This window comes from Acipenser ruthenus, chromosome 44 (assembly GCF_902713425.1).
Source record: "Acipenser ruthenus chromosome 44, fAciRut3.2 maternal haplotype, whole genome shotgun sequence".
Taxonomy (NCBI): domain Eukaryota; kingdom Metazoa; phylum Chordata; class Actinopteri; order Acipenseriformes; family Acipenseridae; genus Acipenser; species Acipenser ruthenus.
The window spans coordinates 10,195,121-10,205,472 of NC_081232.1; the positions used below are offsets into that span (position 1 = coordinate 10,195,121).

The 10,352-nt window shown below is 43.5% G+C and overlaps 1 protein-coding gene across 1 annotated transcript; it reads right to left on the reverse strand.

The window, feature by feature from the left end:
- Positions 1 to 903: 903 nt before the first annotated feature.
- LOC131709707 (elongin-B-like) lies at positions 904 to 5,517 on the reverse strand. The gene is made up of 4 exons (XM_059012388.1): positions 5,368 to 5,517; positions 3,397 to 3,531; positions 2,745 to 2,853; positions 904 to 1,504 (listed from the first exon to the last, which is right to left on the reverse strand). The coding sequence occupies exons 1-4, from the start codon at positions 5,368 to 5,370 to the stop codon at positions 1,404 to 1,406; spliced, it is 348 nt and encodes a 115-aa protein (XP_058868371.1). The 5' UTR covers positions 5,371 to 5,517; the 3' UTR covers positions 904 to 1,403.
- Positions 5,518 to 10,352: the final 4,835 nt, after the last annotated feature.

Here is a 10,352-nt window from a genome sequence, read left to right on the forward strand (position 1 = left end):
CTTCTAGTGGAAACGTTTGCCGTTGAATTTACACTGAAGACGCTGAGAAAGACTTCTAGTGGAAACGTTTGCCGTTGAATTTACACTGAAGACACTGAGAAAGGCTTCTAGTGGAAACGTTTGCCATTGAATTTACACTGAAGACACTGAGAAAGACTTCTAGTGGAAACGTTTGCCGTTGAATTTACACTGAAGACGCTGAGAAAGGCTTCTAGTGGAAACGTTTGACGTTGAATTTACACTGAAGACACTGAGAAAGACTTCTAGTGGAAACGTTTGTCATTGAATTTACACTGAAGACGCTGAGAAAGACTTCTAGTGGAAACGTTTGTCACTGAATTTACACTGAAGACGCTGAGAAAGACTTCTAGTGGAAACGTTTGTCATTGAATTTACACTGAAGACGCTGAGAAAGACTTCTAGTGGAAACGTTTGTCATTGAATTTATACTGAAGATGCTGAGAAAGACTTCTAGTGGAAACGTTTGTCACTGAATTTACACTGAAAATGCTGAGAAAGACTTCTAGTGGAAACGTTTGTCATTGAATTTACACTGAAGACGATGAGAGAGACTTCCAGCGGAAACATTTGTCGTTGAAGTTTTTCTGAATTCCAGTATCTCTCACATGCATTACACGGACGCCGATAGTTCGAATGCTTTTCTGCTGCTTGACTCTTTCAGTTTCTAATAGTTTTTTTTGTCACCCTGTGCAGAATTTGATTGAAGGTCTGCATGAGCTACCGATAACATCACAAGATCCACTCAACAAACAGACAGGAGGAGAAACACACACTTCCAATATCTCTCACACGCACAGCTGTGGACAAAACTGTTGTATCGCCACCTAAAATTTTAGGTTTGAGACATAATTTAAAAAAAAAAAAAAAAAAGATATACGAACATAATTTAGATCTTTTATTTAACATCGCATAATCAAAAGAAGCTACAAAATGATATTTGAAGACACTTCCGATATCTGTTGAAGACAATTCGCTGCTGCAAGAATTTTTCGTTGAATATTTTTCTTTTGGTTCGTTCTCTCCCCCATAGTAGTAGTAATAATAATAATAATAATAATAATAATAATAAAGGGCAGGGTAAAGAATTCAGAAAATAAACAGGGAGGAGGAAGAAAAATACAAAACAATTCAGAAAAAATAAAACACACCTGAGCAGATAATGGTTGTAAAATCTTTAAGTGGATAGACGCTAAGGTTCATCTCTGTACTTTGCAGCATTTATGTGTGTGTGTGTGTGTGTGCGTGCGTGCGTGCGAGAGAGGGGGAGGGGGGGTATTGAGGTGCATGTTGCAGTGTGAAAGGTGCAGCCGCCCACTTTCCCTCCCTCCCTCCCTCTCTCCCTCCCTCTCTCTCTTTCTTTCTTTCGTTCCCTCTCTTCCCTCTCACTGCACAGCGCTGCTTCCAGAATCCTGCGGCTTCATGACGTCTGGGAGCTCGGGGGGGCTGGAGAACGAATCCACTCTGAGCTGCTCGAACGCATCATCTGAAAAGAAAACAAGCAGGGCTGGGAATCAGACTCCCGCTGCACAGCAGTGTGATCCAGTCCTGGTTTCACTAGGAGTTTAATAATCAGACACACCTGAGCTTGTTACCTAGACACACTGGGGCTGATCAAGCTGGTAGCAGTAAAACCTGGAATGGGTGACACTGCTGTGCAATAGGAGTCTGATTCCCAGCCCTGTAATAATAAAGCTGGTTATCATCACAGGGATGGGAATCAGACTCCCGCTGCACAGCAGTGTGATCCAGTCCTGGTTTAGTGCTATAGGACTGTACTACACAAGTTAATAATTGTTTAAGATCTCTCCCCTCCCTCTCTCGTTCCACCTCAGTATTAGATCAACGAACCGAGGGACAAGAGATTGTTATTTAGTATTTAAACGTTTCCCCTCGGGCCACATATTAAGATCACATGGCCTGAATTATCGTTTTTTATGCAGCCGATACTCAAATCCATACTCATACTAAACCTGATATTGATGCTGCTACCTGTTCTTATTTGCATGCTTGAGTTCAGATCAAAAAAAAAAAAACGTGGGTGTGATTTTTGATCCTTTGAACCGCGTTTGTGTTGAATACGATCACGGTTTCCCCTGAGAAACACAGCTAGGCTTTCCGCCTATGCTCTCCGTATCTGCGGCTGAAAAACTGGTTTGTTTTCTCTAGGATTGATTAACTGGGGTCCCTAATAATCATTCTCAACAAACTGCGGCATGTTTAAAATTCTGCGGCTAGGATTTCACTCCAGGGATCACACTGTGTTAGAGGCCTGGCATTTGCTGCCTGTTTTGAGTGGATTTTAAAATCCTTCTCCTGAGCTACAAGGCTCTCACAGGCTGGCTACACCTTGTCCACTCTTAACCTTTCACACACCGGCTCTCCGCCCACCTTAGACCGCCGTGTCCCTTCTGCTCGCCTGGGCTCTACGGGCCTTCTGTTGCTGTGCCCCAAAACTGCTGAACTCTTCCATTAGAGATCAGGGATTCAGCAACTTTGAGTGTTTTTTAAAATCTAGCTTAAAAACTTCTTGTGCTCCGTCCTTCGGATGAGACGTCAAACAAACGAGCTCCTATTGGAAGTGACTCTGCAGCAGCAGCAGCAGCAGTTGTTGATGATGCAGAGTTCACCCTCCTAGTCTCTGGAAGTCGCTTTAGATAAAAGCCTCTGTAAATGACTCATTAACAACACCATCACCACCACTGATACTCGGGAGCGGAACTGACCGTTGATTCTGAAGGCCAAGGCCACGGTGGCCGGAGCTTGCGGTCTGGCGGTCTGGCTGGTGAAGCCGCAATCACCCAGAGTCTTACTGTCATCAAGCAACTGGTCATCCTGCAGAAAGAGAGAGCGAGGGAGGGGGGGAGAGAGAGAGGGGGAGAGGTGAGAGAGAGGGGGAGAGGTGAGAGAGGGGGAGAGGTGAGAGGGGGAGAGAGAGAGGGAGGGGGAGAGAGAGAGAGAGGGGGGAGAGGTGAGAGAGGGGGAGAGAGAGGGGGAGAGAGAGGGGGAGAGAGAGGGGGGAGAGGAGAGGGGGAGAGAGAGGGGGGAGAGAGGGGAGAGAGAGAGAGAGAGAGGGGGAGAGAGGGGAAGAGGTGAGAGAGAGGGGGAGAGAGAGAGGGGGGAGAGAGAGAGGGAGAGAGAGAGAGAGGGGGAGGTGAGAGAGGTGAGAGAGAGAGAGTGACAGAGCGAGAGACACACAGACAGAGAGACAACATTAGTGTGCAATACACTACTCGACAGACTACACTACAGTTCCGTACACTACAGTCTAATACACTACAATTCAGTGCCCTGCACATCTGTATATCTCGTGGCGGGTATCTCGGGGGGGGGGTGTCGGGGGGTATATCGTGGGGCTCTCAGATGGTGTCGGGTTACCTTGTAGAGCCGCTGGTCCTCGGGCGCCCTCTTGAGAATCCCCTCGACGATGCGTTTCAGCTCGAACACCGTCGTGGACTCCTTCGCATCGGTGAAAATGGTCGTCTTGTGACGTCGAATCATCAAAAACACGTCCTGTGAGAGAGAGGGGGGGGGGAGAGGAGGAGGAGAGAAGGGAGAGAGAGAGGAGAAGGGAGGGGAGAAGCAGAGAGGAGGAGAGAAAAGGAGAGAGGGGGAGAGAGAAGGAGAGAGGGGGAGAGAGAAGGAGAGAGGGGAGGAGAGAGGAGAGAAGGGAGAGGAGAGGAGCAGAGAGGAGGAGAGATGGGGAGAGAGAGGAGCAGAGAGGGGGAGAGAGGAGAGGAGGGGAGAGAGGAGGGGAGAGAGAGGAGGGGAGAGAGAGGAGGGGAGAGAGAGAAGCAGAGAGGAGGAGAGAGGGGGAGAGAGGAGGAGAGAGGGGGAGAGGAGGAAGGAGAGAAGGGAGAGGAGAGAGAGAAAGGAGGGGAAAGAAAGAGAGAGGGGAAGGGAGATGGAGAGGAGGAGAGAAGGGAGACGGAGAGGAGAGAAGGGAGAGAGGAGAGAGGAGAGAGAAAGAAAGAAAGAAAGGAAAAAAGTAAGAAAAAGAAAGAGGAGAATGATAAGACTAAGGCTGCCCAATGCCATTCGAATACCAGGCGGTTTTAAACCTTAAAACGCAGTCTCTCAAATCTTCAGAAGGAGTTAAAGTTTCACCCCACAGCCAGTCCCCTAAACACAGCACAGAAACCAGGACCAGAGGACAGCGTGGGAGTGAACGGAGGAGACAGAGGGAAGAAGACACTTCACACGGAGATAGAAAGGATGAGAGAGATTGGTGAAGGGATCACACAGTTCATTTGCTGTACCGTCATCCCTTTTAACGACTACAAAGATAAAGATGGTTAGAACAGACGCAATAACCGTCCTTTTAAAAAATATAAAATAAATAAATCACGGTTTTTATTTTTGATCACGTGACGTCCCTTTAAAAAATGTATTTTTTGGAGCCGATTCGGTTTACTAATTAAAACTCGGAGAAAAAAAGGTTTTATTGAAAACAACGTAGTTTTTAAAAAAAAAAAAAAAACCTTCACTAAACCTGGTTCCGTTTCAGCCTCGTTTTTATTTCAAAACAGACTTGACAAGCGACAATAAACAATTAAAAAAAAATAAAAAAAAATAAACCTCTCATCGCTGATCCTAACTGCATTTCATTCCTAGTTTATCTCTGTGCTTTTTTGGGTTATTTTCACTCGTTTAAAAACCACAGCGGCGCCCACAGAGACAGATTAAAAACACGTTCATAGCGTGTTTCGTCTCTTTTTTTTATTTTAAATTTAATGACCGAGGTAGCCCCCCCTCACGATAATTTACACTTACAAACACACACAAGCGTTTCTAAATATATAAAATTATAACACCGACTCCTCTTAAATCGCGTATACACCATCGCTGTCTTCAGTAGCCGGTGTAAACAAACAAAAAAAAAATAAACTAACACGATCTCACAAACTAAATCTATTTATAAATTTAATTTTTGTCGGCGCTTGCGTTTTTATTCCGATTTATTTACACGAAGCGATTCGTCCGTTGAATTTAAAAAGCAACGCGCGCGCTTATTTTATTTTTTTTTAATGATGTTAATTAAATGTGTATTTCCCTCTCCTCCACAATTCTTAGTATTTTATATTTTATTTTTTATTTATTTGCAAACCTACCCCCCCCCCCCCCCCCCCCCCCCTCCCCCCCCCCCTCTTTTCGAAATCCTCCATTTTTATCTTCAAAAAACCATGAACATAAAGCCCGTTTTCTGACAGGAAACCCGGTTCTTTGGGCGATTTGGCGACGGAATAACCTTTAATAATGACTTTACTTGCTTTACTTACGTTCATTTCTCACAACAATTGTTTAAAATTCATGTTTTTATTTCTGTTTTGCGGCCGCTTGGTTACTTACCATCGTTCCGCCGATTGGAAAACTCCTCGGTCCTCCGCCGTCCCAGGGTGCACTGCGCAGCTGAACAACAAACCCGGTCCTCCCCCTTCCCAGCAACCCCTGCGGCCAAGAGGAATAAAGGCTTCTTCTGCTGCTTAAGTGGAGCTCTATTGTCTTTGGCTTCTGTAATATTTGTGAAAAATTAACTGTCAAATAAAATGCATCTTTTGTTTTTTCTCTATTAGGTACATATAAGAGACTCTCTTTCTCTGCCAGCAGAGGGAGGCTGTTCAGACAGTATAAGAGCCTCTCATTTTCTGTATCTTATTATGTGTTTATTTTAACAGATGCCTTTATCCAAGGCGGCTTGCAGAGACTAGGGTGTGTGAGCTATGCATCAGCTGCAGAGTCACTTACAACTACGTCTCACCCGAAAGACGGAGCACAAGGAGGTGAAGTGACTTGCTCAGGATCACACAATGAGTCAGTGGCTGAGGTGGGATTTGAACCTGGGACCTCCTGGTTACAAGCCCTTTTCTTTAACCACTGGACCACACAGCCTCATCAATTAGGTGTATTTTCTATATAACCTGTTTTATTAGTATGTGTCAGACTTTTTTTTTTTTTTTTTTTTTTTGCATGGTCCTCATAAATATTATAGTTTATATTTATTTTTGTATAAAGACAGAGGAAGCGTACTAGATAGTTTGGTTTATTTTTCCCATAAAAATGCGATCCCGATCACCGCTCGCATCCAGTTCAAGACTCCTGTACTAGCCTGCAGATGCCTTGACCAGACTGCACCCAGCTACCTCCAGACCCTCATCTCTCCCTACACCCCCACTCGACCTCTCCGCTCCGCCTGCACTAGAAGACTGGCTCTACCTCCGCTACGCTCCCCTGCCTCCAGAGCCCGCTCCTTCTCCACCCTTGCTCCGCAGTGGTGGAACGACCTTCCTACAGATGTCAGGACTGCCCAGTCCCTGACCACATTCCGGCACCTCCTTAAGACTCACCTCTTCAGACAGCACCTGTAGAACTCCTCTGTTTGTATCCTGGGACACTATCACCCTTCATTTAAATGTGCTTTATTTTGCTCTTATCTGCCCCCTATTTTACTGCATTTAATCCTGTACTTCAGAATACTGTAATCTGCCAAGTGTTTAATCTGTAGTATTTTGTATTTAATCACATCCTGATGTAACTATCACTATTTAATCATATCCTGATGTAACTGTCACTGTTATCTGCTGTATTATTGAATTGTATTTTGCCACACTTGTACTTGCTTGAACCAAAGTCTTTGTATTTATCTTGCTCTTATTGTATTACTTGTATTGTAACACTTGAAATGTATTTGCTTACGATTGTAAGTCGCCCTGGATAAGGGCGTCTGCTAAGAAATAAATAAATAAATAAATAAATAAATAAATAAATAAATAAATAATAATAATAATAATAATAATAATAATAATAATAATAATTTACCTATGCAAAGCAACCATACTGGAATCTCGCGTCACTTGCAAGAGGGGAGGGGCGCACGGTTTAGAGGCGTGGTTTGAGTTTCAATTGCTATTTACGAGAGGGGGAGTGGCTCAGGACAGGTGGGCTGGATTCTGGTGACGAGTGATTTTAGGGGTGCGGTCAATAGAATCATGTGGTTCAATGAGAAGAGGGAGGGGGCGGGGTTATATAAAGAAGGCGTGGTTTGGATTTTTTTTTTTTCCCAGAACGTTCTGGTTTGGAATGGAGCGGTGGGAGAAGTTCGTTTTTTTGGCGCGAGGAGGAGCCGTTGGGAGCGCGCGGGACGCCCGTCTCTCTCTCCACCTTCACCTCGCGGACTGAGGTTGAAAATAAAGCGTCGAGAAAAAATCGAAATATTATTAAATAAAATTACAAAAAAAAAAAAATGAAGTCATTATTTCATTAAAACCAATCTTTTTTTTTTTTTTTTGTCGTCGAGTCGGCGTTTTCAAACATTTCCTGTCAACCCACAAACTCCTGAAAAAACGACGTTGACGTACGTATATATATATGTATATATATATATATATATATATATATTAATTTGTTGTCGTCTTTCACCCCGTGTGGAGTTTTTGTCTGACTGGAGTTAGAAATAGTGAATAAAAATGTAGTGAGAGTCAATGAAAAGTCCTCACAAATATAGGAATAAAAAACGTGTGTGTGAGAGAGAGGGCAGAGAGAGCAGAGAAGAGAGAGAGAGAAGAAAGGAGAGGGAGAGAGAGAGAGAGGGAGCAGAGAGAGGGAGCAGAGAAGAAAGGAGAGGGAGAGAGAGAGCAAAGAAGAGAGAGCGAGAGAAGAAAGGAGAGGGAGAGAGAGAGCAGAGAAGAGAGAGAAGAAAGGAGAGGGAGAGAGAGCAGAGAAGAGAGAGAGTGAGAGAAGAAAGGAGAGAGAGAGAAGAGAGAGAGAGCACAACTTGGAAGGAGTATTATTTATTTATCTTTGTTTCCAACCTCCCCTCAATCCTCTAATTTATTTGTTTTACTGTATTTTCTAAATCAGTTTGTTTATGAAATACATGTATTTATGATGCATTGTATATATATATATATATATATATATATATATATATATATATATATATATATATATATATGCACATATGTATTGTATAATATGTATTGTGTAATTGTGTTGGTGGAGGCGGTCTGGGCTAGCGTGCGGTTTGTAAGTTTTGTGTTTTGTATTTGTGTATGCAAATAAATATGCATCTTCCTGCGTCTCCACGGCAACGACCACCCTGTCACAGTCACTTCATTCTATTTAATTTATTTATTTAGTTTCCTGTCTGAAGCGATCGCTGTTTCTGTCGCGGAGTTGTGAACAATCGACGTCACGAAGGTGCTGCTGAATGATCTGTGGATCTCGGGCAGGTGTTGTGACTCTTGCTCTCCCAGTTGGTGGCGCTGTCACTGACAGAGTGTGTCTGGTTATACCGTCTCGCCAGGTTTGAAATCGCTGGCTGTGAGCTCCCAAGACGGCGAGCCACAGCACGCTGCCCTCGTCCAGCCTCCGACATGCCGATCGCACGGAGGCGCTGCTCTCTCGACAGACGTGGCATATTTCTTATTTATTTAAATTGCTTTTAATCAAGCTCGCAATTCAACAGCTGAAATCGCTCCCTATCCAGCGTCCAATCAGCTGTATCACTAATTAGGTGATTAAGTGCATCGGCTTCAGTCACTCAAGCGTGTATTGGTCGCCAAAATTTGAGAGTTACAGTCAAGTTTAAACACAGCTCCCAATAAACACGTTGGTTCTTGTCGCTTCTTTTTTTTTCTTCTCCTTTTCATTTTCAGTATTTATTTCTGTTGCCCTTAACCTCCTCAGGCAAATGTGTTTCTTAGTGTGTATTCCTGAGCCGAAATGTCTCGGAAGACGTCATTTTTCAACCTCTATATTCTACCCTTAGGAATGCATAATTTTTCACCATCGAGATATATATATATATATATAAAGATATGTACAACATATTAGGAGGCTGTGTGGTCCAGTGGTTAAAGCAAAGGGCTTGTAACCAGAAGGTCCCTGGTTCAAATCCCACCTCAGCCACTGACTCATTGTGTGACCCTGAGCAAGTCACTTAACCTCCTTGTACTCCGTCTTTCGGGTGAGACGTAGTTGTAAGTGACTCTGCAGCTGATGCATAGTTCACACACCCTAGTCTTTGTAAGTCGTCTTGGATAAAGGCGTCTGCTAAGGGCAGCAGTGTGGAGTAGTGGTTAGGGCTCTGGATTCTTGACCGGAGGGTCGTGGGTTCAATCCCTGGTAGGGAACACTGCTGCTGTACCCTTGAGCAAGGTACTTTACCTAGATATCGAAACGTTGGGCAGCTGGCTCTTTGAGCTAATATATATATATATATATATATATATATATATATAAAGTTTGAGAAAAAGGAAAACTGCTGTGTACCAAAATGATCAATAAGAAAAAAATCAATTATCAGGACGTTTCGGCATTAGTGTCAGGAAACAAAGGGAATGTGAACTTATTTTCAAACTAGGCACTTTGGAGCCATTTGGAATGAACATTCTATTCTGAGGTCATCATCATCATCATCATCACCATCATCATCATCATCATCATCATTCTGGAATTTTGTTTATAAGACTCCTTGTTTGTTTTTTATCAACTTCTTAAAGCACTGTTTTTTTAGGTATTCAGCCGATGAAGGACCTGTAGTCTGAAACGTCCTGATAATTGATTTGTAATCAATTATGCTACCTTTTTAAGGACCTGAAATATCCTTTTCTCTTTGTGCGCAGCTCTTAATAGACGTCATCATTATAGTGTAGCGTGCGCGGGGGGGGGGAGGCAGCAGCTAGGATAGGACAATGATGTCACAGGTGGGCGGAGTTAGTAAACAGTGGCGCCATTTCTGGAGCCCGTAGAGCTCTTTGACAGCGCGCTCGCAATGCTTTTAACGTATTAGCGCTTGCCCTGGGAAAATGTTTCTTTCTAAATAACAGCTAGTTACTTTATATTAACAATCTTTTGTATTGTGGTGCTGCAACACAACATCGCCGAAATGTATTCAGTACTGAGTGGGCTCCACAAATGGCGCCTGTAACTGAGCATCACGGGATTGACTGTCCTATCCTGCTTTATATCGTCCTAGGGCAGCAGCAGGGCTGGTGACGTAATCACACACGAAGACATAAGAACAGGGTCACAAGTGGAGATTAGATCAAGGGGCATTCAGAACAGAAAATAGGAGGCACTTTTTTACACAGAGAATCGTGAGGGTCTGGAACCAACTCCCCAGTAATGTTGTTGAAGCCGACACCCTGGGATCCTTCAAGAAGCTGCTTGATGAGATTCTGGGATCAATAAGCTACTAACAACCAAACGAGCAAGATGGGCCGAATGGGGCCTCCTCTCGTTTGTAAACTTTCTTATGTTCTTATGTAATAATAATAAAGACCACAGAGAGACAAGTTTAATTTAAAAATATATAATTCCTATTTTTTTAATAA

What these genes read in the sequence shown, in the direction of transcription:
- LOC131709707 (XM_059012388.1), bottom strand. An exon ending in AGGACCAGCGGCTCTACAAG is followed by an intron (nt 2,854 to 3,396) that starts GTAACCCGACAC and finishes CTCTTTCTGCAG; the next exon opens with GATGACCAGTTGCTTGATGA. An exon ending in CTTGGCCTTCAGAATCAACG is followed by an intron (nt 1,505 to 2,744) that starts GTCAGTTCCGCT and finishes TTTTCTTTTCAG; the next exon opens with ATGATGCGTTCGAGCAGCTC.